At 39.7% G+C, this 27,894-nt stretch overlaps 1 protein-coding gene across 1 annotated transcript; it reads left to right on the top strand.

Annotated features, from left to right (window-relative positions):
• The first annotated feature begins 19,306 nt into the window (after window positions 1-19,306).
• Window positions 19,307-27,690, top strand: LOC122638550 (katanin p60 ATPase-containing subunit A-like 2). The gene is made up of 11 exons (XM_043831394.1): window positions 19,307-19,386; window positions 19,725-19,904; window positions 20,023-20,078; window positions 20,862-20,927; window positions 21,087-21,194; window positions 22,601-22,667; window positions 22,799-22,883; window positions 23,303-23,463; window positions 25,176-25,277; window positions 26,209-26,431; window positions 27,500-27,690. Exons 1-11 carry the CDS (start codon window positions 19,348-19,350, stop codon window positions 27,631-27,633), a joined length of 1,221 nt encoding a protein of 406 aa, XP_043687329.1. The 5' UTR covers window positions 19,307-19,347; the 3' UTR covers window positions 27,634-27,690.
• The last annotated feature ends 204 nt before the right edge of the window (window positions 27,691-27,894 follow it).

Genomic DNA, 27,894 nt, shown 5'->3' with positions numbered 1-27,894 from the left:
AAAATAATAAACTAAAACACTTCAAACTATTTAAAAATCAGATAAATAAAATGGACAATAATCTCCCCGGCAACGGCACCAAAAACTTGTTTGAGTTAAAATAAAACCGCAAGCGTACGGGTCAATCGTAGCTACGGGTCGAACACGAGGAGATATACGCCACTCTATTTAACTAACATAAAAGTAATGCAAAGTGAACCAAATTAAAGTGTTAAATTAAACTAATTAAACTAACGAAAATCAATGCATCCTAACTCATAAGCATCTAACAAAATTAAGGGATTAAATCGGCGTCCTAACACATGAGCATATAACCTATCAAACTAAAGCGAATTGAAAGGAATAAAAATACAACCACACATACTAACCATATAAAAAGAAATAAGGGAATAAAAATGCATCCATAAACCACAACCATATAAAATTAAAATAAAAGAAATAGAGGGGGAAGAAGAAGAAGATAGAGAGAGATAGAGGAGATGGAGAATGAGATTGAGAGTTTAGATAGTAAAACCTGGATGTGCTTGCATGAATGTAATTGAAAAGCCTGAATACTTGCATAAACTTAACATAGCCTCCTCTTCTAAATCTTCAAGTCTTATCATCAACTTAAGAACTTAGACTAGAAGGCTTAAAACCTAAACTAGAATTAAGAAATTACAACCCAATTGAAGACTTAAATTGAAATTAAAGCATAAACTAAACCTATTATAACCATTAACTAAAAATCATAATAGTAAATTAGAACTTAGAAAAGCCAAAAATCACAAATTAGAAGGAGAAGAAGAGAAGAAATTTCACTAAGTGAATGAGCCCTTTTTACAAGAGAGGTAGGGGGTATTTATAGGTGGAAGAGAGGAGAAGAGAGAAGATGGAAGTGTAAGAGAAATATTCCCTAAGAAAAGAGAATATTCTCTTCTCTTTCTTCTTTTACAATGCCTTGAATCCTAAGAAAAAAGAGAAAAAAAGAAAGAAGAAGAAGAGAAGATTGTTTACATAAACCTTCTATTTCTAGAAAAATAAACTTTCAATTCTAACAAGTGCTTCCTTTTCTTTGTAGATATCTTCTCCAAGCAATAAAATCAAAGCATCTTTGATTTTTCAACCTTCCATAGATGAGAAAATATAAATCTATCCCAAGTAGAATTTCAGAAGTGCCCTTGAGAAGTTGGAAGAGAGAGAGAGAGTAAGGGTGATGACTAGGCTTCCTTTAAGAATAAATAAAATACCCATTCTGTCTTTCAAAAAACGTGGAGCATGGGGTGCTTATATAGGCCCACCATTGTGTTCCTTGCGAAAAATCACCCAAAATAGACCCAAATTTCGTCCAATTCAGAGTTGGGGAGCCCAAGATATCTCAAGTTGAAGTTGGACTGTCCAGAGCCTTCCAAATGGAATCTTTCGGGTACAGTAAAGTAACTTCTGATAATTGCATTAAGGCCCCTGAAATCTGAACTTCCACTTCACTTTATCCCCATCCGACTGTTAATAATTATAAATAAACCCCTATAAACCACTTTCGCGCGTCGTTACGAAAATGGCCATAACTTCTTCGTTTCAACTCGGAATCAAGTGCCGTTTCAACCGTTGCGAAGCTGACTCGATGGACTAAGCATCCATACTATTAACACATCTAAAAAGCTTAATTACATCTCCTTAGCATCATCTCCTCCATTTTCACAATAATTCACCTAAATCCTGAAAAGCACAAGAAAGCACCGAGTAACTCTGTCCAATGTGGTAAAATGTATGCTTTATACCCTAAGATTTCACACATAAATGTGCTCATCAAATCTCCATAGACTCTCAGCTTCTTGATCTCTAATGTCATGGTAGCTTCGAGACTGATTGCACATGGTTCAGATTCTACAATGTTGTTGGAGCAAGGGAACTCTAGCCGGAATGCAGATGGCAGATAGAGATCATCTAGGGTAATCAACAATATTCCTGCCCCATATCCTCTCTGATTGGCTGCACCATCAAAGTACAATTGCCACTAGTCTTCATAGTCTTCTTCCTCTACATATGCCAAATCCTTATCTAGGAATGAGTCTTCTAACAGCCGTGGATCCACCCTGGTTGGGTATGCAGTTAGATAGTCTAAGATTGCTCATCCTTTTATGGATTTCTGGTTGACATATGCTATGTCAAATTCTGCCAACAGCAACAACCATCAGGCCATCCTTCCTGTCAATGATGGCTTCTTGAAGAGATATTTAATTGGATCCATCCTTGAGATGAGCTGGATTTAATGTGTAATCATGCAACGCCTCAGCCTCTTGGGCGCCCAAACCAAAGCAGTGCATATCATTTCTAATGGGGTATAACAAGTTTCGTACTCCAACAATTTCTTGCAAAAGTAGTAAACTATGTGTTCTTCCCCACTCTTTTGATCTTGTTGTGCCATCATGGATCCCATTGATGTTTCGTCGATAGATAAGTATAATAGCAGTGGTTTACCCAATACTGGCGGAACAAGAACGGGTGGATTCATCAGGTATTCTTTTATCCTTACGAATGCCTCTTAGCACTTATCATTCCATTGCTTCGGTTATTCTTTCTTTAGGAGCTTGAAGATGGGTTCACATACGATGGCCAATCGGGCTATAAACTGACTTATGTACTGAATTCGTCCTAAGAAACCCTAGATTTCTTTTTCTATTTTTGGTGTTGGCATTTCTATTATGATCTTTATCTTGTCGGGATCTACTTCTATCCCTCTCCCGCTGACGAGAAATCCTAGGAGTTTTCTGCTGTTGCTCCGAACACGTAATTCTGAGGGTTCAACCTTAGCTTAAACTCTTTAATTCGTTCGAAGAACTTCCTCAATGCCATAAAATGCCCCTGTCGAGTGACTGACTTGATAATCATGTCATCCATGTACACCTCCACTTCTTTGTGTATCATATCATGGAGAATGGTCATTGCCACCCTTTGATATGTTGTCCTAGCATTCTTCAAACCAAAGGGCATAACCTTGTAACAATTAGTTCCCCATGGTGTGGTAAACATTGTCTTTTCTCTGTCCTTTGGACACATCCTTATTTGATTGTATTCGGAGAATCCGTCCATGAATGATAACAAGGTGTGTTTTGCCGTGTTGTTGACCAGTATGTCAATATGCAGCAAGGGAAAATCATCTTTAGGACCGACTTTGTTGAGGTCTCAAAAATCCACGCACATTCTCACCTTCCTGTCTTTCTTGGGTACGGGGACAATATTGGACAACCACTTAGGGTACTCTGTCAGTTGTAAAAATCCTGCATTCCACTGCTTTATAACTTCTTCCTTGATCTTCTCACTCCATTCAGGTCTCATACTTCTAGGCTTTGCTTGACCGGCCATGCATCTGGATAAGTAGGCAGCTGGTGTTGCACTATTTCTGGATCGATGTCGGGTATACCTTCGTATGACCAAGCAAACACTTCTTGAAATTCCTTCAACAAGGTTGTCATTTGACCAACTTCCTCTTTGCTGAACGAGGTACCAATTTAAACCATTCATGGGCATTGTTCAGTTCCCAAATTTATGTGGCATACGTCCTGTTGGACATGTTGGGATTTTCTTTGTTTTAATTACTTTATTAGATGATGATGTTCGAGGATATCCTCGTCATCGAAAGAAGAACCCAAAGAGGAATCAGATGGAGAGGAGACATACTTGTAATGGTTGATTTCATTAATGATAAGAGCAGGAATACAAGCAGACTTGACAGACTGGAAGGCACTACCCTCCTTGATTACAACAGACTCATCGACAAACATGACTAACTCGGAGCTGACCACTCCCAGAGACTCTATCTTACTAAACCTTTCAGAGACACTATTCTAGTTCGCAATTGGCTCTTGGACAGGGTGAATTAACAAATAAGGTTTTGGCCCTTCTTCGTCCCCTGTAGAGATCATAGCTATTTCAAACAGCCCTCCGATGTTCAATTCTTCTTCAGTAGCTTTCAACTTCATCTGTTCTACTTCGAGGTCAATCCAATCGATGTCCTCCTGAAAGAAGATTTAAACCCTGGCTGGAGACTTTCACTAGCGTGATCGAACGAAAGCTCAATATTTTCGTAGTAAGGGAAGCTGTCACGTTCTTTGACATAATATATTTAATATCCATTTAAAGTCTTAAAGTATGGAGATGGTTTCTTGGCCTTTTGGTGTTCTCGGTTCATGTGCTTAGGATAACTCCCTTTCTCTGGTACCTTGTATCCTAGCCCTCGATGGTTGCCATAGGTGGGAAAGTCAGGGAATTGTGGAATCCCTTATTGGTTCCTTCCTAATCCAATTCCTGGAAAATACCCCATGTTGTTCATCATCTTCAGAATTATTCCGCTCCATGTGGATGGGTAACTGGATGGAATTATCTCCTACATTTCTGAGGCCATTACACTGATTGCCCCAATCTCAAATCTTCCCAACTGGGTATCTGTTGGGGCTCCCGTGCCTACTTCGATGCTTGCCAAGGTGTGGACAATCTTTGGATCGCCGAAGATAGTGATCATTTTTCCTTCGTAGATGAATTTCATTTTCTGATGCAGGCTTGAGGATATTACTCCTACAGAATGTAGCCAAGGCCATCCCAACAGCATGTTGAATGATGCTTGGATGTCACTTAACATTCCACAATGAACAAAGCAGACCCGACTCAGATTTTTGTGGTCAGAATGCCTAGCACCTTCCTTCGTCTTCTTGAGGGATAGGTTGAATGAAGTCTGTTGGGTCTGCTTCATCATCATCAACCCCAATGTTGTTTATACACTGTAGGGTTTTAATGGAGAACTCAGCTTCAGATGGTGACTCCAAGTCTTCTTATTCAATATCGTTAGTCGCTCCTCTCATCTGGATAAGGAAAGTATCTCTAGATAGAGTTTCACCAATGGCTAGTACAAATACAGCTTGGATTAGACTTGGTGTGACCTCTTCAATTGTTCTCATGCTGTCTTCAGACGACCCCTCCTCAATGGGTTGGATGTGAACAATGAAATCCTCTTCATCTTCCGAATTCTACATGTATGCCATGTGACTGATCTCATAGTCGGTGAACCCGAATGTTCTTAGTTGCGCATTGGGTCTGAGGCTATCAAGTTCGTTCTCTAGAAACTCAAGCTTTATCATCCGATGGTCCGAGGCTAGGCCTTTTCCTCAGTCACAGCACTGTCCACCTCCTCTAAACTTTCCGTTGCAGTTTGTCCTTGCATAGTAAACATATACCATCATTCTCTTCGCTCTACTTTTTTGAGTGCCCATGCTCCGACCACGAAATGGCGTTGGCTGGCTTTTGATCATCTCTTCTTTATACATTTCCTTCAAGAAGTTGCTAATGTTGGTTCTTGCTTCTGTCGGGAGATTCATCTACCACATGAGGCGGACTATGTCCCTCCATACTGTTCTCAATGCCCTTAAAGGTGTTTTCACAGGCTGGATTAGAGTGGTTGGGTCCAAACCCGTTGTCCCTTCTTCCAAAGCATTCATAGATCCCATGGACGATCTTGGGGAGTCAAGTTCATCTTCATTTAGCAAACCATTCAGGGTGGCAAATGTTTCCGATATCTCACGTCGCTGAGGGTATAGATACTCATGATACACTCCATGTAGATACTCTAGGATTATCTCCACTTGCTCTTCCTCCGTTAGAAGGGATTGCATCCTTTTTGCTTCTTTACAGAACCTCCTCACTAAGTCAAAGAATCCTTCATTCGGCTCTTGCCTTATCGCCTCCAATTCTTTTCTTTTTTTCTTACTCTCATCAATTTAGGCTGCTAGGATAGCCCTATAGGTTCGAGCATCCATCAACTTTCGCTCTCACTTCACAGGTTGAATTAGGATCGTCGGGTCCTTAAAGGGCACATCCTCTTGTAACATGTTCACTCCATGATCTGGCAGAGGTTTGGTAGTCACATTGGGCTGTTGACCTGCCTTCAATTCAATTTTCCCCGCATCTATCAATTCTTGGATTGCATGCTTGAGGTGTATGCTTTTGTCTGTCTAATGAGCCTTCTGATTATGGTAATAATAACGCCACTCTGGCTTATATCCTGGAGGTGGATTGGCCGTATTCGCGGGCTGTGGTGGTACAACATCCAACATCCCTTCCCTTTTGAGTTTGAAGAAAAGGCGAGTAGGTGTCATGCAGCCAAAGGTGAATTCTTTGGATGGGGTTGATTGCTCAGTTTGGATCACCAAAGGAGGAACAACTATTGGTGAAATTTGCTTCTCGGTGTACTGAACATTAGTAACTGCATTCACTTCAAGGCCTTTCCCTCTTCCTCTTCCGTTGTTCTTGCCAAAATAAGATCTGAAAGCCTCTTTGGTTGACGTCTGGGCTTGTTTCCCTTTGAAGAATTTGTCCTCAATGTGCTTTCCAATGGCTATGAGTGCTTCGAAGGTCTTGATGTGCTAATAGTAAAGGCAATCATGGTATTCACCATGTAGGTTTTTTAATATGATTTCAACCTGTTCGGACTCATTCGGACGGTTCCACATCTTGGATGCCTTTTAACACAACCTTATGATGAAATTAGAAAATCCCTCGTCGGATCCTTGCCTTTGGGTTTCCAACTCACGCCGGGTGATGTCCACTTCAATGCTGTAAGAGTACTGTTTGGTGAATGCATTCACAATTGCCAACCAAGTTTGAGTTCGAGTTTGGTCCAATTGGGGTTAGCCACCTCAGAGCCGATCTTGCTAACGAGTAAAGGAATGCTTGTCCCATTTGATATTCTATGAGATTCCATGACTTGGCTACTATAATAAAGATCTTCAAGTGAGCTAGGGGGTTTCCTATCTCATCGAACTTGTCGAGCTTCCATTTGAAATCTTCAGGTATTCTTTCTCTAACAAAGCAGACCATGTCTTCTTCCGATTTCTCAGCAACCTTTCCTTTCATTGCTACTTTGAGTTTCTCAACTTTCTTCCTCATCTGCTTCTTCCTTTCTGTTTTTGGTGGGTTTTGTGACCATTAATAGCTATATATATCCTCTTCTTCTATTATAATCCTGGGGTGTGTCCTAGACATTGTTGGGGTTACCCTTGGCTCTCCAGGGGTTGGTGCATTATCTGTTCGAGATTGACCTTGCATTGACTGGACCAACTGCGTAACTAGCTGTTTCATCTCTGTCATTTCCCTCTGCATCCTAACCATTTCCTGACTCAGTGCTTCCTCTGAAGAATTGGCCTCTGGCGGATCCATGGTGCTCGTAACAAGGGTGACCTTGTTGGACTTTGTGTCGGGGGACTATAAGTCAAGGGAGGTGAACCAGAATTTTCAACAAGCTTAGAAGGTGGGAACTAGTGGAGAATGACCCGGTTCAATCGACCACCATGACAGTTCCACATGGGTAATGAGGACTTCCTTTGTCGCGGAATTGTGCCTTTCAAAGTTAAAAGGGGACAAACTTAGGACTCAAGTGATTCATTTTTTTTATCTTGGTTTAATATTCTATATTTTTTTGTTTACAAGCATATATATATATATATATATATATATATATATATATATATATACACACACACACTAATAAAGTGATAATTCTCTTTTACTTTCTTGATTCTATTTTACTCGGGTAGTCAATGGTAAGGTTTGCATCTATGTTCAAGACTGCTCGGGAATAACCCTTGCGATATTGTGATATGATGCAAGTTTACCATAGATCCTTCATCGCTTAATAGTTCTTGGAGATCAAATTTGAATATCACAAGGAGGTCTAATCGAGGACTTCTCAACGATCTACCTTTTCCTAATACAGAGCACCTCTCATCATAATTCTATCATTGTTGCATTATTTTGACAATGTATCTTTTTTCGAGGGACAATCGAGGCTACATTTTTTCGATACACTGACCTAAATGGACATGCGACATGTACCGAGGGACATTTGAGGGACAAATAGAATTTTTCCCCTGATTGGTGTTCTGCATTAAGAGAAAGTACGCCGCTGATATTTCCACTTTCAACCTCAAAAAGCTACGAGGTTAGTTTGTGGTGTATCCTAGTCGTATATGGTCTACTTTCTTACATGATGCAGGCAATAGGTAGGTTGATAGGACAGAACAAGATCACCCTTGACAGGACCAGTATACCTATCGCTCGTGATAGCGAATTATGGGTACGTGGTTCTTTTGATATACCTGGGGAATAGATCATGCGGCTCAAAGTAATCAAACTAGTGCCCTTTTTGAGTAGCAGAGTACCCCATGGCACACTAGCGAATACCCTCGTCGGTGTACAGTAAATATCAAGGGATGAGGCTTTGACTGTGAATTACCCATGACCACATATGGGGATCAACGAATAACCATAGGACTGTGTGTTCCCATGAAGTGTTGTGTGCGCAAGATAGTGGTGCGGGAAGCGGGTATCATCCGATCTCAGAGTACTTCGTATGATGTGCCCTACCTCCCCGGGGGTAGAGGCACAACAGGGAGTACCCTTGTCATTTGATTTCACTTCGAACACCATGCATGATGCAATTAGTACAACAAAAGGGGCAAGCCAAAAATGTTTTAATCAATCAATGCAGAAGAGAGAAAATCCTTGCATTCAACGGTAACATCTAGTATTGAAAGCTTGACCATCAGTCCCCATCGGATTCGCCATTGTGAGGATACGTTCCTGCTTTTTCGGAACTTGGATGGCGCATAGGGGGTTTTATGTGGTGCTCCTCCTCGTTTGGAGAGAAAGAAGGAAAGCATCTTCTCGGGGGTATGGTGTCAATTTATTAGGGGATGGGGGTCATACAATAAAATGAAATGGAGTCACCACCTAAGATTAGGGCCTAAGACCCATTGGTGTAGCCCTAGAAGGGCTACGAGACTTTGGTTGGTCTGGTCAGAGATTTGGGGTAAGTGGTCAGGTTACGAGAGTGGGAAGGTGTTAGGCACCCACCTCGCCTGGATAAATCGATCTTTCTACTAGATGCTTATTTTTTAATATTCTCCCTTTTATGAATATCCTATTCCCACATGTATGGCTAAATAATGATGCACAAACTATTTATTTAAATTAAACTATGTTACACTAACTATTGTACACTACATGAGAATATTTGAAAGGACTACATTGTACTGAAATTAAAAGTTAATGATACACTTTAAATAAATGCAATTATGCAAAACGGACGGCGTCTCCCAGCTCAGGTGGAGGCAAAAGACTGACTTTGTCCCTTCGTTAGATAAAGTAACGGCTTGCAAGTGTCAGATCTTACGATCTCGGACAGAATAACAGTGTTCAAAGGCTTTGGTAACTAGGGGCTCAAAGGCCGGACAAAGTGGCTATGCCACGGGAAGTTTCCCAAATTTGGGCAAGAAAGGTCGAGGAAGCCAGACTCAGATAACCCGGACTTCAGACAGAGGGAGGAGGCTCGAAGGCTCGAAATCGGATTGGGGAAGAGCCCCGAAACAAGGAAAGCAAAGAAAAATTGGAAAATTGGAGCTTTAGGGGTGCCCCTTTCCCACAAACTTCGATTATACAAATGAGGGGGCTGACCCCCTTTTTATAGGCAAATTTTGTTGTTGATGGCGCACCGGAAAATATGCGGGGCCACATGGCAGAGCTGTTGCAGAGCAAAAATGGGAAAAAATTGGATTTTGGGCGCCCAAAACCTGACTTATAAAGCAAACAAAAAAGGAGCCTTCCGTAGTCATAATGGGTTGGGCCCTTTTATCCGCATATGAAGCGTCACGTAGCATCTTTAGTTCGTGACGTGAGCTCTTCAGTTCGTGAGTCTCGAGCTGCTATGCTTTAGCATATCAACGGGGCAAAGCTGACAAATCGGCTCGATCTTTATCGTAATCGTAGCGAGACTGCACGGTAGGGTAGTACGTGCAGGGCCGAGCAGGCCACGGCACCGCACAACACCGCACAGGAGGGCCACGCAGTCGCGGCACCGCACGACAGGGCCGCAGCACGCACGTGGCACCATACGACAGGGCTGTGCAGGCCACGGTGCCACATGGCAGGGCCGTGTAGTGCAGGGCACCACCTTGCGGGGCTGCGACCGTGATGCTGCCTCATAGGGTTGTCTGGTGGGGTCGTGCACACGATGCACACCTTACGGGACGAGTGGAGATATTTTTCTGATAGTGTTTGGTTTCAGGGACATTACTAGTGTTTGATTTTCATCATCACTGGGGGAGTGACAAAATTCAACGTCTACAACTATGTCATTCTTAGATTTTAGTTCTTAGTTCAAATCTTAAGAACACCAATACTTGATGATTTTTGGGTACTACAATGAAGTGCTATCCAAAAGAGAATAAGAGCAGCTTGAAATAGTGTTTATACTACTTTCAAGCATGTCTTTCTTGCGTCACAAAGGGAAGCCTCCACTCCTTCTAGCCTGAACTCCTTTCAACTAGGTAAGAGCCTCTTCTTTTACTTATTTTCCGTTGGTTTTGTCACTTTTGTTTTGCATCTTGGTAGAGGTGCGTATGATCTCATCTTTTTAGATGGGGATCACACACACACACCCTTATTGTTGTGTCTTTTATGTCTTTTCTTTTCCCTTCTATCTATTTTAATTCATGATCTCCATCCTCAATAGTCTAAGTCTTTCTTTTCCATATTATAGTATTTGCATGCATCTCAGCATGATTTCATTGTACATTCGATGTTATAATACTTTTGTTCTCTCCATGTCAAATCAGTTTTGCATATACATGCATCATGTATGATCCCTATCTATGTCTCTCTGTGTACATTATACTCAAGCTTATGATTTGACCTTTAGCACTCTATTTCTTGCCCATCATGTCCATATTACATAGGTCAAATATTTCATGTTACGTCCTTTTACTATGTGTAACATCCCATGTGTAATTTGCATTCAGTCCACTTTACCTTGACTTGCATGTAATTACTTTTATGTATGCTAACCCTTACCATGCAGCCAAACTCCCAGGTACATTTTCTTTCCCTCCCTGTACATTAGATTCTACTCTTACTATGCTTTACTTTTCATTATTTCTACACATTACTGTCATACCCAAAAGCATGTTACATCCAAGCCTTGCCAAGCATTAGAGAGACCAACTAGTCCAGACAGACTGGGGTACCTAATACTTTCTCCGGACCGTAACTTTACCCGTACCCAGACCAACGAACCAATCAACCCCAAAAGGGCATCGCATAAGAGTCATTTACATTTTGGATCCTAGACCCTTCTTTAGGTGGCGACTCCTACAATACAATCTCACCTCTCTCTTTCTTCCAAAGAGGGATGAAGTGGAGGACACATGGTGATTCCCCTTGCCATGGTCGTTTGTCCTCAGACTGAGCCATGGAGATTGCGATTCCATATCTGGATGATTTAGTTGAGCTTGGAAGCCTTGGGGAAAGAGAAGACAACCAATGCCTCCAATGAGGTTGAAGGACAGAAATGGACAGCCTTCTACATATGCAGAGGAAGTGGGGTGGGTTGTGTTCTAGCAAGGGTTGAGGTCAGATGGTGTTGCAGGAAGAAGAAGAAGAAAGAGTTTAAATTAGTAATTTTCTTTTTTCCGTTAACAGTGTTAACCAAATGGGGTTGACTATATATTTTGAAAACACAGGGGAAGGTCATGTAATTAAGGCAAAATTTTGGAGGTCTGTGTAATTTACCCCCAAAAAAAAAGAACTACCAAGAGAACAAAACCACAAAAACTAAATCTTTTTCTTTCAAATGGGAATGAGGGATTTTGAAACTCACATTTAAATACATTTTCCAACATATTGCTTTCACTCATCTTTGTTTTGCCCATATTGGGTGGGTCACACCCTGATACTGAGAGCTTCAAGACTAGGGTCCTTAGTGGCTCTTCTTGACAGGTATTATTGCTACGTGGACAAGACCCTAGTTAGCAAAAACGCTTTAAAATGCGTATTTTTGTTTGTTTCCCAAACATACGGTAAAAAATGGCAATCAGTTTTTGTTTTAAACATATTTCTATTTTTTTTTTTTTTTTAACCTTTTTAATACAAAATTGTTTGCCGTCCATGCTGACTCACTTAATTGATCATCTCTCTCTCTCTCTCTCTCTCTCTCTCTCACACACACACACACACACACGCAAGCTTCGATCAATTTGATTCTTTCTCTAACTTAGAAATGACTTGAAGGGTTACATTTCTCATGATAACACCTTCAACTCAAAGTCAATGCACAAATCCTGAAATTGAGCTACAAACTAATGCATCTACTGAAAAGGGTTTCTAAAGCGATGACTCCCAACTTCAATTGAACATGCATCACTCCATGAGTGTGTCGATTGTGTTGACAACAATGAACAACACCATAGCCAAGCCAGTTTCTCAACAAGACTTTAGGCATTATGTTGTATGAATTGAAAATTGATATTCAATGATATATTTTGGATGATATTAGATGACATGTCTTGAAACTTACAATGATTGTGGAATATATATATATATATATATATATATATATAGATTAATTTTGGATTTTACAGTTGGTTTGAACATTAAAAGTTGTTAGTCAAGCATCCACTTTTTCTCCGCTCTTGACCGTGTTCTACTTCCGGTGAGTTAATCGTGGTTCGCTACTGCTCTCCTTTCTCCTTTTACTTCTAGTATGTCAGGCGAATCGTCCTATGCGCTTTCACCGAGACCTACTCGCTTTCTTCCACCAAACCCTGACCCACCCCCAGATTTGGATGAGGAATCGCTCTATTTAGATGAAGAAACAGAGGAATTACTCGATGCTCAGGCAGAACTCATCTGGGTCGGAAGAGTACTGGATGGGAAACTCTTTAGGCGTCAAGCTGTCACAAAAGCGCTCGTTGCAGCCTGGCACCTTGTCCAAGGAGTCCAGATTACCCTCATAGCTCATAACCGCTTCATTTTCCACTTCAATTATCCAATGGATGTTACGAATGGGCTAGAGGGAGGGCCTTGGTTGATCTCCGGGAACTTATTGATTCTGGATCGTTGGAACAGTGAAGGTAGCTGGTCTCACTTCTGTTGATTTTTGGGTTCATTTTTGTGGCATTCCCCATGAACTTCTTTATTCGGAAATGGGTAAGCAACTTGCTATGAAGCTTGGCTCCCCTAAATGTACAATGCTTGTTCGCGACTCAATGAACGGCAATAGACGTCCATTTTTTCGATGTCGTATTACCATCGACATCAGGAAATCTTTAAAGGCGGAAATTCTAGTGAAACGTAGACGGGGCACACAATTTCATATCTCAGTTCAATATGAGAGACTTCCCCTTTTCTTCTCTCTTTGCGACCATCTGGGCGATGAAGACCAGTGTTGTGAACTTCTCTTTATTGCTCATCAAACTCACCAACATGAGCACCTCTGCTGTCTAGCATCTGTATGCCCGTCTTTCCCCCAGCTGCCATTCGGTTCTCATTTCCAGAACCCCGCCTCCTAGAATCTACTATGATGCTGAGATGCAGCGTCGATGTCCTCACTGATAGCACCCATCTATGGAGGAAATCAGCCGAAAGTCCCACCGGCGACACGCTCACTATCTCCCTTCTGGAGAAAATCACCCAACCCAGATCCCGAAGCTACGCACGTGCCTTCCACAAGAACCAGTTCTATATGTGGCATGCCTCCACAGGCCCAACCCCATGTCCATTCCCAAAATACCCGTACCTACTAGCCTGGCCCAGTACGTTTTCTGGTGGTTTCCATTATACCTCTGACAACCACCTTCTGATTTCGTCCCATCCGCAATCAAGAATTTTTAGTTGGAACGCTGCTGTGCATATCGTGCAGCAGTGACCATGTGTGCACAGTGGAATTCATTATGCACACATGGTCACTGCTGCATCGCACGATATACACAATAACGCTCCAATTACAGCAGTGGATAAGTCCCCGCAATCACCCCCCATTTACCATCACATATTCCCCAACCCTGACGAGGCCACCGTTAATCTTCTGTCATCTCTCCAAAATCACCTTCTCCACCATCTTGACCAAATTAACCCGATTTTGTCCCTTATCCCCCTCTTGTCAGGTTTTTCCCTATCCAACCCCAATCTCTCAAACCCGAACCAAACCTTACATCTTCTTGCTCTGGACAGTCCTCCACTAACCCCTACACAGGTTCAATATTCCCATGCCCATCTGGAATCTCTTGATCCAAGGAACACCAGGATTTCTTACCCATATACCCACAACACAAACTTAGTTGAACCACCACCCCTGCCTCTTATTGCAAACTCAATTCCCACACCCTCTGTGCAGTCTACACAAGGCCACCATATCAGGAGCATCAAAGACAATGGAGGCCAAGGTCAAGATGGCAATTTGAAACCAGTTCATAGGCTGAGACCAGTGCCTTCAGTTTCTCTCAAAACCCGAGCAAAGAGAGCTAAACACAAGCAGCAGCATGATGAGAATTCTCTGGAACAGAGCATTGCAAATACTTCTAATCAGGTGCATTTTTTATTGCAAAACCCCTTGGCGGTTGGGGAACATCAACCCCAAAGTCCATCATGAAAATCATGAGTTGGAATTGTCAGGGCGTTGGGAGACCCCTGACTATTCACTCATTATCTCATCTCTCCCAGTCCATCCACCCCAACATCATCTTGCTCATGGAAACAAAATCCTCAATAAATAAAATTAAGAAGATCATGAGGCGTCTTCATCTAGATTCTTCCTTCTTTGTCAATCCAGTAGGCTCAACTGGAGGTCTTACCATTCTCTGGGATCACTAAACCAAGATCGACATTCTTTTTGTAGATTCTAGTATCATTGACACCAAGGTATACCCTAAGTCTGATTCCCCCTTTTATCTTTCTTTTGTCTATGGAGATCTATCTGTTCTCTCTGTCAGCAGGTTTGGGATAGATTATCCTCCATTGGAAGTGATCGTAATGAAAATTGGGCATGCATCGAAGACTTTAATTCCTATCTGAAGTAGCATGAAAAGAAGGGAGGAAAATCCAGAATCTCTAGAGATGTTCAGCAAATTCGTGAACTGCTCGAAGCTTGTGCCTTGATGCACATTGCTTCTCATGGCCCATCTTTCACCTGGACAAATAGACGGCAAGAGGAGGCCAATATCAAAATAGAACTCGATAGAGCCCTTTGTAATGAGGCTTGGAGGAGGACATTGGATGATGCTACAGTCACAGTCTGATCAGCTACAGGTTCAGACCACTTCCCTATCTTTATTGATATGGAGGGAGGAAAATCCAATGGAACCCGACCATTCAGGTTCGAGTCCATGTGGTTCTCCCACCCGGACTGTAAAGCTATAGCCTCGAAAACTTGGACGATCTCTACCCCCTATCAAACTGGTCATAGGATCCATGTGAAATCTTCAAACTACAAGAAGGTTTTCTCCTTATGGAATAAGGAATCTTTTAGGCATGTTCAGAGGAAGATTGAGAAATATCTGAAGGAACTGGAGCTTCTCCAAGACTGCCCTCCTACCACTAAAACTTAGGCTCGGGAAATTGAACTTCAGGAATTGCTTAAGGTGGAGTTGAATCGAGAGGAAATGTTGTGGCATTAGAAGTTGCAGAATCTTTGGTTATCATGTGGAGACCAAAATACCAAATACTTCCACGCTTCGACCCTTCACAGAAACAAGATCCTCAAATTAAAATTGGGCTCGGGTCAATGTTCACAATCAGAAAGGCAGATTTTTAAAGAATTCCTCACTCATACAGCAACATTTTTTTTCATAAGGCCTGGATGATGAAGCTCTAGATCTGACTTTGCAATCAATTCATCTCTCTGTTGACCTCCAAATGAATGAAGATCTCTGCAGAACCCCTGAGTAAGAGGAAATCAGAGCAGCTCTTTTTGAAATGGCTCCTTTAAAATCTCCAGGGCCTGATGGCCTTCAACCAGCCTTCTACCAACGTTACTGGGAGATCGTGGGCCAGGATATATGCAGCTTTGTTCGACCCTTTTTTGTGAATGGTTCTCTTCCCTCGGTAATTAACTCCACTCTCCTTTGCTTTATTCCCAAATCTGAGAATCTTGAATTGGCTGACCATTTTAGGCCTATTAGCCTTTGCAACGTTGCTAGCCATGACGCCTTTCACTATATTAAGCACAAGAAAAAAGGAAAAAAAATGTTCATACCCCTCAAGCTTGATATGAAGAAGGCTTATGATTGCCTTAAGTGGGTTTTCATCGAAAAGGGTCCTTGTGCGTATGGGCTTTAGTTCGAAATTGGTTTCTCTTATTATGACTTATATAACCTCTGTCTCATACAATCTTCTCATAAATGGAGCAGTCTGAGGATCTGTCACCCCATCTAGGGACATTCGACAAGGTGATCCTCTCTCTCCTGCTCTGTTTGTGATTTGTTCTCAAGCTTTAAGTTCCATTTTGTCTCAGGCTCAAGACTCAGGTTGTATCCATGGCCTTAACATTCTCAGAGGCCAATGTCCAAAATATCCTAAATCTTAAAAGATGTTTGGATATCTACTGTTAGGCGAGTGGACAACACATAAATCTTAAGAAATCAATGCTCACCTTCAGCCCCAACACAACATCAAGATTTAGAAGATGGTTTTCTAAGCTTCTCAAAATTTCCCTCGGTGTTGGCGCTAAAAAGTACCTCGGACTGCCGACTGAATTTGGAGCAACTAAAGTGGACCTTTTCAAGGACATCAAGGAGAAAACTTCAAGAAGAATGCAAGGTTAGAAAAGTAAACTATTATCCCATGCCGGAAAGGAGGTGATGATCAAATCATTAGACCTTTCTATGAATACCTATGCGGCGTCTCATTTCAAACTCCCAGAATCCCACCATAAGTCAATAAGACAAGCTGCAACTCATTTCTTTTGGGGAGGGAATGAAGAGAAAAATCATATTTGTTGGATTTCTTGGAGCAGGGTATGCCGGTCTAAAGAGAAGGAAGGCCTAGGCTTTCAAGACCCATCAATTCAAAACAGGGCTTTTCTTGGAAAGTTGACTTGGAGGTTGTGCCAATCACTGGATTTTAATTGGGCAGTTCATATGAAGGAAATTTACTACCCTAATTCGTATTAGGATGATACCATGTAAGAATGGAAAATTCTGGTTAATTACTTGTGTGTCTATTATCATTATCAATAGAAAATATATACAAGAGGATCCCTTGATTATGGGATTCAATTACACAGAGAATGGAAAGATAGAATCATGGGATGTGGTTACATGAATCAAGGAGAAGATGGGATTGATATATTTACAAAAATGGAAGGCCATATTTGCTGTAACGGAACGGTCCTCTTCCAATAGGACCGCTAACACTCACTACAGGAGCCAAAGATTCACTTTTGTCGGAGAGCTCATAGACCAGCATAATAGGACTTGGAAATGGATCTTATAAATGAGCTGGTTCACCCAATCAACAAAAGAAGCAATATTGAAAATCCAGCTGGGACTGTTTATGGGGAGGGGCAAAGAATGGTCTTTATACGGCTAAATCAACTTACCACTTCCTTTGCAACCAAGTTGACCTCAACGCAAGCAGAGCTACATCCAATCCCAGACAAGGTGACCACCACAACATTCTGATGTTGTTTGGAAACAGATTCAGAGGAGTTATTCAGTTCCTAAGGTCAGAAACTTCCTATGGAGGGCATGTGCAAACGGCTTGGCTACTGGAAATGCTCTTGCTCGCCATCGATTAACCACATCACGCTTGATTGCCCATTCGCCAGAGCTGTGTGGTTTGCCTCCAATCTATCTTACATCCCTCCTGCCAATCCTAAATTACCAGAAGTTATTCACAGCTGGACAAAGCTTCCTTCATCAAGTGCTCAATTGATTGAGGAAGTGGTGAGGCTCTCGGCCCTTAACTGTTGGAATTTGTGGAAAGCCCGAAATGCTATGGCTTTTAATGGTAGGAAGTGGACTCCTCTTGAAGTGTTGCAGCAAGCAGTTAGAGAATTTGAGGAATTTCACCAAGCAAAGTCACCTTCCCCACAACAGTTCCCTTTGCCTAAACATGTCCCAAAGGTAACTCAATGGTCCCCTCCTCCTCAAGGCTCTTTTAAGCTTAACTCGAATGCTTCTCTGCTCAAAGAGAAAGGAGGACTAGGATACATTACAAGAAATCATCAAGGAGTTCTCATCCATGCTATATCTGAACCAACGACATTCACATCAATTATATATCCAGGGGGAAGCCTTGGCGGTAAGGGCAAGAATGCTTCAAATTATTGTTGATTGTGTTGATAACCTGATAAGTGGAGACTGATAACCATTCTTTGGCAATGATGCTGAACCGATCGAATGGTGCTTCTATCCCATTGGAAGTCTACTCTATAGTTCAGGATATTCATCACCTTTCAACTTATTTCTTATCCTGCTCTTTTCATTTTATCCCTAGAGAGATTAACATCATAGCTGACTCTTTAGCAAGGAGGGTGTTGTCCCATGTGTGTCGTGTCGGACATCATGGCCCATTTCCACCTCTTGGTTATTTGACCTTCGTAACTCAGAGACCATGTTTTTTTATCACGCAATAATAATATATAGTTCTTTGCTTATCACAAAAAAAAAAAAAAAGTATTCAAGTAAAAAGTCCTAAATTTAAAATCTGTAACATTTGTTTTCTTTTTTTTTTTAAACTATCGGCTTGCAATTTTTTACCGTTTAAAATTTATTTTTTTAATGTGAAGCAATGTCAAACCAAAATACCCAACAAGCATTAGCTCTCCTTGAAAATGAGGTGATCCAGCCACACCTTCCAGTATGACTACCTTATTACGATTTCACTCCAATCACTAGCTCTCTCTTACCGTTCATTTATGTTCTTTTGCCATTCTCATTTTTGCTAACTATAGGCTAGACTTTCAACTTCAGCTGATTCCCCGAGTTTGGCTCAGAACCTTAGCTATTATAGAGACCCGCCCATGTTAAGAGAGAAGGGTAGCACAAAGGGGATGAGAGCGGAGGAGATTTCATTGCTACCACCTCACAGGTTGCACCGGTGGCTTAATTGGTTCCCTTGAAACCGGTGAATTCGGTTGATTTTGGTGAAAGGATTAAATTATTGCACATTTATATATTTAACGCTTTTAAAGAAGTGACATGTGTATTAAAAAAAAAAAACCAAGTGACATGTCATCTTAGGACAAAAAATATGGGGTCGCAAGAATACTATAAATAAAGGAAGGACAAACGAGAGGAATTTTTTTTTGGGTCCATGATAAAGATTCTTTCATTCCTTCGAGATTCTTAATTTGGTTCTTACCGTTCTACCAACAAAAAAACGCACTAAAGCTGTTGTCTGTGGAGAGACAGCGAGACTGTCACCGAATCTCCGATAACCTCTCGCTTTCTCCGATATAGAGGGAGAGAGGGAGAAAGGGAGAGAGCGAGAAAGAGCTAATAGATTTCTCTCTTTTCGTCTCTTTCTCTTGCAGAGATAACTGCAATGGCGGATGAGCCTTCTCTTACTCGCTGGTCATTCAAGGTACTTGAGTCTCTTTGTCAACTCGTTTTCTGTTGTCACCTTAGTCTCAATGATTTAATTCTCCCTGTTTCTATATATCATTTTTCTCTTTATTTTGATCTGTATTCGTTTCTTCAATTTTTTTTATAGAGATTCTTTTCGCATAATCGTTGAACAGTTCTTGTTCTCCAGTTGCTTTTCCTTTCTTTCATTTCTCTATGTTTTTTTGTTTATTTAGTTGGGGGGGGGGGGGGGTTGTGAATTTATGTATATTTGGCTGCAAGCATTGACTCTGCAAGGTAAGAGTCCGAAAATTAATATTATTGATTGAAAAATCTGTTTTCTTGTTGTACCGTAAGGATTTCAAGACGTTTTATGATGTGAAATTTGGGAGGAAAAGGGTGCCAGCTGAGCAGAAAGATGCTGCCTCGCGTGATCAGACTATAGAATACAGTGGAAGTTCTTTGGGATCAATTAATGGGAATGGAAGCGCAAGAAACACATCTGACATGGCCATATACGAGCAATATCGGAATCAGGTTTGTTGCATATGACACGTTAATGGAGAAAAACCATTTTCCATTTTCCATTGTCAATTATATGTTTGAGTACTTAATCCCCTACTCATTTTCTTCTGTTTTTATTATTCTGTTTCAGGAGAAGAGCACACCGCAGGTCAATGGAGTTTCTTATGACACAGTTAATGAAAAACCGTATGATAAAGCAGATCAACTTAGATGGCTGTTGTTTTTATGTACTATGTGGATCAATGGTCTTTTGTACCAAGCTCATTATATACTCATTATAATTTTGTATAGTTTATATGTCTGCAAATTTTGCCCACTTTTCCATCCTAATGTGATCCTTTTTATTTTTTTGATTCTTACTCCTAAGTGATTCATTGGTTATCGTTATTGGAATGTTGTCAGAACTCAAAGGAACTCTTTGATTAAACCCTAATGCGAAACATACCATAGGAACTTCTCTTAATTATGATCAAGTGTTGTTTTCATTATCTGTTCTATGGCATGAAACCATGTGAAGTGACTGGAGGATGGACTTTTGCTGGAATGTAGATAGCACAGACATCCAACTTAGCACCTTTTTGCACTTATCCTTTTTTAAATTGATGTCAACATTCTGTGTCCCAACAATTTATCATAAAATATTTGATCATTAGAGTTCAGGTTTCCTGATGATTATGGCACAAAGATATTTGATAAGTTTGGAGGGTGATCCATTGAGTATTGAGCACCATAATCAAGATAATTTATGTTTGTGTCATTATTGAATAGCTATACTATGAATAGTTGTGAATGAAAATTTCACTCTATGACTATTCAGCTTCTTTTTTGGTTCTTGTGAATGAAATTTATGTTTGGGAGTTTTTTCGTACCTGTTTTGGTTCTTTTTTTTTTCTCTCCCTTTGCTTCTTCCTGGGCAGGGGTAGAATGGATGTAAAAGACCAGCTAACTTCTTATATACTACTTTTGCAGGCAGAAACCATTATTTCCACCTTTTGAGTCTGCAGAAATGCGTGCATTAGCAGAGAGTTTATGTAGGTAATTGAAAATGTCAACAACTTTATGTCTCAGCAATACTTAATTTAAGGTTCACTTTGTCCATTACCGTCCATTGGTCAAAATTATTATTTCCTCACTTCAATAACTACAAATATATATTATATTGATATTGTTTCTATTATTTTGCTTTCTTGACAGGGATATAATTCGTGGCAGTCCAAATGTGAAGTGGGAAAGCATTAAGGGATTGGAGAATGCCAAAAGACTTCTTAAAGAAGCAGTTGTCATGCCAATAAAGTATCCCAAGTATGTTTTTCATGAAGCACTAGATGGATCAAGCCATTTTAACACCCCCCCCCGTTTTAAACTTCCAATAAGGACTATTTGGGCATGCTTGCTGAAAATAAAATATTCCAATTTCCATTTCTGGGTACTTGTCCTTGTGTGTACTCTTTACTTTATCCCTTGCCTGGTTGAAGCTGCCTACCTTTTGAATTCGTACATTATTCAGCTTATTCTTTTTCAGGTTCTTTACAATTATAGCCACACTAGTTGCAGAAATATGCCATCAAGTAATATTTGTAGCTGAAATTGGTAGTCCTGATATTACCTTTATTGTGCTTGATTGAAATAATGAAGCATTAACAACCCCCCCCCCCCAAAAAAGAAATACCGAATAAATAAATCCTGACTGAACTTTCACTAAACATTTCTTCATAATTTGAAACCTGTTTATATTTTTTGTATTGTAAAAGTTTTCTGCTGGGAAAATGCTGCAAATTAACAGATTCGATCTGCAGGGAAAATGCTGCAAATTAGCAGATTCGACACTTTTTTTTCTGTTGCAACTGATCTGGAGTGTTCAAAAGGATCCTCCTTTCTTACCTATCTCAAGGGGGGGGGGGGAATGGTCTATCTCTCATATCCACAGGTGCCATGTTTGATCTTAATAATCCTCTCGTGGGAGAACAGGACAATGTCTTGTCAGTTTAAGATTATAAACATGCCTCACTACCATGTGAAAAAATCAATATATCCTGTGAGAAAGGTTATTGAGCTGAAACTTGCTAAATGTGGAGAAGATAAGGTGGTGAAACACATGTACCCCTTTTGGACACCTCACCTACCATGCAGGAAACAGAACCACCACAGAAAAGGATGTGTCTTCCTCCTTTGGCCTGGACAAAAAACATCTGCCCATTTTTTTCTTTTCATATCTAGAATTTAGAAGATTAGAAAAATAGAATAGAATTTAAACAGGTTTCAGTGTCCATTGTACATTTAAACCATTGAACTCTGAATGCTATACATTTTGCTGGACATACTATTAACAAGTAATTTTCTTTTCTTTTTAGGGGGGGGGGGGGATGAGGGAGAATAACCCATGGATTGGACACTCTCTCTCTCTCTGCTCCCGATAAGATTGCTGATGTGGCACTTTTTTGATATTGCTACCGGAGAACTGAATGTTTTGGGGATAGATATTTAAGACTATACGTTTTTCTGTTTCATGGATTAATGAAGCAGAGGTTTTGGTTTTTTTTCTTAGTTATCTGTATTTCCAAGATCATTCAACTCTCCTGACTTGAATATCCAATATGATTGTGGATTTAATAGGTTGACTTCAATTTATCTATCCTTTTTAAGTTTAATTCGAACTTTGATATAAATGATTAATTCGGTTAGCTGAGACTCTCTTGCATGTTGTATAGGTACTTTACTGGTCTTCTATCACCTTGGAAAGGTATTCTACTTTTCGGTCCTCCAGGAACAGGGAAGGTCTGCTGGCATTCTTTATTGACATTGGTTGATGTCTTGAAATTTCATTTACATGAAGGATAGACCTTATTAATCTGTTGTTGTGATTAGTTTTTCCAATATTAACTGACTCATAACTTCCAAAATTGCAGACTATGCTTGCCAAGGCTGTCGCAACTGAATGTAGGACCACCTTTTTCAACATTTCAGCATCATCGGTTGTTAGCAAATGGCGGGGTATGCAAAGTTTCTGTTAAATTACCATTGTTTTCTTCTTCTTGTTTTTTTCTGTTAATTAGATTTGTTTAACATTCCTTGTATTTTCCTATAAACCATGTAATTAACCCTATTCCAAAAAACGGTAATTTAATTCTTTTTAGTTCTCTCTTCATTTTAATTAGTGTCAATATGTTATTTGATTCCTACCAACTCTTTATATAGTTGCAGTAGTATATCAGACTGATTGAGATTTTGAAGTGGGATAGTCTAGAGTTTAGTTGTTGCCCATTCTTTGCTGGCGATATTTTAAAATCTTGTGAGCTAAAGATCTTATGAAACTTTTGTCATCATCAAAGAAATAATGATTCTAGTTGTGACAAAATTTTGATTTTAATGGTACAAATATGATGTGTCTTAAAGCTTTTATATCATTACAGGTGATTCAGAGAAGTTAGTGAAAGTGTTATTTGAACTTGCTAGGCACCATGCACCATCAACCATATTTCTTGATGAGATTGATGCTATCATTAGTCAACGTGGTGAAGGTAACAGTGAACATGAAGCAAGTCGGCGTTTGAAAACTGAGCTCCTAATACAGGTGATTTTCATTTTCTTTTTCAAGTGTGTAGGTGTAAAACATTATACGCTGATGCATACTTTAACTGGAGGAAAAAGTTTTGAATTCTTTGTTGAAATTGTATGAGAAGGCACCTTGCTTACTTACTAAGAGTTTTAAATATTGGTAGATTCTTTGACCTATAATAATGTTGTCAGTTTTTGGTCATGCAAGTTACAAAGCTAATTGTTATCTGAAGTAGCATATTGGAATCTCTCACTAGCTATTGGATCCTGCAATCAAGTCCTTTGTGGAAATTCATCATCAACATCGTTATTGATTCAGGACTTGTAAATCCAAAAATACAAGGAAACAGAAACTATGAGATTTTTTGGTGGTGGGTTCAAACTATGAGTTTCATTACACAAAGTGGTGTACAGCCACTTCAAAAGATATGAATCACAAGTTCCAATCCTTAACACCTTGGGCTTATAGGTTGAGGCCTACTTCTCTGTTATCAATTGATTAAACAATCTCACATTTTAGTTAGTTGCACAGAAAATCTGTCATGCACTTGATTATTTTTCAGTCTGTTCTGGTTTGTTTCTCATTTGTTGAAATAGTTAGTGTCTTAAATGATCACATTCTATATGTAATTCAGGCCCAGGAAATTGGTTATGTAATTCCATGTTTGTAACGTAGACAGTCCATAGAAGTGTTACCGTGACCATTCTTAACACTTTCATTTTTCCAGTTGGTGTTTTCATGCCTTGGAGTTGGCTGTATACATTACAATTTGAAAATGTATTAAACATTAAGCAGTGGAGGTTTTAGCCTTTTTCAAGCTTTTCTGAGTAAAATCTATTATCCTCGTAGCTGTAGAAAATTAATGCGAGCAAAATACTGTAACAATTGACACTCCAGTTTTAATTGAAAAGACTAAAATCTGTCTTACCATTGCTCAGTTACTCGAGTAGAAATAGGTTTGCATGGATAAAATCCATAGTGACCTTATCAAGCATATTGTCAATGATGGATGGGGTACTAGACATAGAAAACTGCAGGCAAAACTTCAAGTCTAAATAAATTATCCATGACACACCAATTTCCTAGTCCTAACATGGATCCATTGTTAGAAATGTAATTCGCCAATTACCCAATAAATGACTGCTCTCAGTCCAATCATGTGATGAGAATTATCATCACCAGAAGCTGAAGTAAGAAAATTTTATCTTGTTGAACCAGAGAATCAGTCCCTTTAGAAAAAAATTTTATTGATGCCTCTTAGACTCCTAATACTTTTGGACCCTGTTGGAAAATCTGAAGAAAAACTTGAAGTCACTCAGCAGAGCTTTTCTGAGTCTGTAAAGTCCCTAGAAAGAACATGAATTGTCAGAGTAGTGCCTTGTAGCTTCTTGGATTTCATTTGTTCATAAGAAAACACATAAAGCAACTCCGTAGTATTATTCTCAACTTTTATGCTCTCTTCCAAGCACAGAATTGCTACAATGCCTCTTGCCAGTAGATTAAATAGTGGCAGGAATTTTTATTTTGATGAACACAAAATAAAAGCAATTGTCTTTTGTTCCCCTTCCCATGAAGAATCACATACTACTCTTTTGAAAATCCATTACTTATTGAATCTCTTTGATTCTTATGTCGGTGAATTATTATGTTGATATTTTATATTCATAGAACTCAAAGTGGGCTCTATGTTACTCTCCCCAAAATTGATCATTCATATTAGATTGCAGATGGATGGTTTGACGAGGACAGATGAACTTGTTTTTGTTTTGGCTGCGACAAACCTTCCTTGGGAACTGGATGCAGCTATGCTTCGGCGCCTTGAGAAGCGGGTATCCTTTTGATTAGAAACTCATAGTACCATAAGAGAGCAAAAGCATGCATTTTCAAGTTCTGCAATATTTTTTTAAGTTTAATGTTCTCAATTTCTGAAGCAATACAAATTAAACTTTGTACTTGGGAGAAACTCTTCATATATAGAAAGAAAAATAAATTTGTGTGGTTATCAGAGGTCACACAAATAAATAGTTGATGTATTTTTTTTCCTTTTCAATATTAATCTACTTACCTTGAGAGAAGGGGGGGGGGGGGAACATCAGTTAGTTAATTGACTTAGTCAAGTTTATGGTATGGGAGTAACTTGGTTTCAACTATCAAAGATTTAGAAAAAATATATGGAAGTAAAATAAATGGGGTCTATGTATACATTCTTGTTTCGTGCATTCTTTGGTTTAACTTTGAAATGTAGGACCCTTTTTACCCCTTTTGGATGAACTAAGCTACCGTGTGGTCAATTTGAGTGCACATATAGATTCCATGTGGCAGATATAGGGCCATCATTGGCAACCCATATTATAGATGTTACTTCACCAGGACACAGTGGATGAGCCCAAGTTGGGCTAGGAGGACAGGTCCACCTTGCATGAGTTGGCAAAATATAGAAGACTTTGAACTTAATCAAGAGCTAGAAGTGAACTCCAGAGTCCATATAAAAAGATAGATAAAATGCGCCATAAGTCGGTGGTTGGGAGTCAACTTTCAGTGGGGATATGAGGAGTGACTTACTGATGATTTGAAGCTATTTGAAAACCTTCAAGAGCAATGATCATTTCCCAGTGAGATGTTATTTGCAATATTGATGCGCAGATGCATCGATCTCTCTCTCTCTCTCTCTCTCTCTATTTGTGTGTGCTTGTGTAGCTTCTAATAAATCTGGTTTGTGCTTGTGTAGCTTCTAATAAATCTGGTTTCCTTGTAACTTAGATCCTCGTTCCTCTCCCGGAGCCAGAAGCAAGAAGAGCAATGTTAGAGGAACTCTTGCCATCAGTACCTGGTGAAGAGGAGCTACCATATGATCTCCTGGTAGAGAGCACAGAAGGTTTTTCAGGGTCAGATATCCGGTTACTCTGCAAGGAGGCTGCCATGCAGCCCCTGAGACGGCTAATGGTGCTTCTGGAAGAAAAGCAAGAAGTGGTGCCTGAGGAGGGTATGTAATTTACTTGATTTATTTTTTACTAGATGACAACTCTGCTGTGATTCCTTTATATAAGAATGAGAAAAGTCAATGTGTTTTCAAGAAGTTAAGTAGATTGGTATATATCAGGCACTCCTGAACTGGTATATACTAATGCTATTACCATTGAGCTTGCCGCATTTACTGCTACTTTATCAATTTGTCCAGATTTCTTCTGTTAAGTATTTTATCTAGAACGTAACCCTCCCCTCCCCCACCCGCACCCCCAAAAAATTATGTTTTCATCTTTTTCGGGTGAAAAATAATGGATTAGTGCTGTTGACCTTAACTACTATCACTGTTATATCTGCAATACTTGTGACTATTTTCAATGTGTTACTTTAATAGCCATATGACAAGGATACCGTATTTTCCTATGTACTTATGTATGGCTGCTGGGTTGTTTTTTCATAATAGACACATTCTTGGACTTGCACTGGAAAATTCAATTCAGGTGTATTCCATTTTGGACTAGTACTTATACACTATTTATGTGTGTTCTGCTAATGATTTTCTTTTTAATCATCTCTTGACAAATGAATAGGACTATGTTCCTGCATCAGATACTGTTGAGCACTGTCAATGTCCCTAGACATTGATTGAACCTAGATATTTCAAGTTTTTATTTAAAACTACATATTTAGTTTATATTAAAATTCTCTCTCTCTCTCTCTCTCTCTCTCTCTCTCTCTCTCGTGCTTTTTAGTCCTCGAAAATACTCATTTTTTTCAAACTTTTTCATAACTTTTAATATCCAAAAGTGCATCAAAAAGCTGTCAGTTTTTCTTTTTTTTTTTTTTAGCTTTTTGTAGTAACATTCTGTGAATTTTGGATGTCTTCATTTGTTCTAAGCTTACTATACAGACTAAGTTCACCATGATGCACACTACATAAGGAAACTATTACCTGGAGTCATTTTCTGCTGCTCCAGGAATGTGGGACTGTATGAAAGTAGGCAGGGCTGTTATACTTTTTTCTAGGCAATATACGTTTCCCTGAAGTCAGCTTAAGAAATATGAGTTTTTTGTGCATGCCATGCAGAATTACCAAAGGTTGGTCCAATTAGGCATGAAGATATTGAAATTGCTTTGAAGAACACTAGACCATCAGCTCATCTCCATGCGCAGCGCTATGAGAAGTTTAATGCTGACTATGGTAGCCAAATTCTACAGTGATGACAGTCATAAGAAATTTAGCATGGTACCAGAGGGTGTGATCAGTGATGTGTTTGAGGAAGACTCCAAAATTGTTGAATCATCTCACAAAAGTCTTACAATTCTCTCTTGGTAGAATGGTGATATGGTATTGGCAATTTTGAAGCTGCATCTGTCTTCATACTGTTCCCCAATTTTTCTTTTTACAGTTATTATATAGCTCTAGATTTTTCATGCCAAGAAGTGACTATTTAGGGGTGGGTGTATATGTGAAGAACCGAA

Source organism: Telopea speciosissima, chromosome 9, assembly GCF_018873765.1.
Source record: "Telopea speciosissima isolate NSW1024214 ecotype Mountain lineage chromosome 9, Tspe_v1, whole genome shotgun sequence".
Taxonomy (NCBI): domain Eukaryota; kingdom Viridiplantae; phylum Streptophyta; class Magnoliopsida; order Proteales; family Proteaceae; genus Telopea; species Telopea speciosissima.
This window is presented reverse-complemented; position numbering and strand designations above follow the sequence as displayed.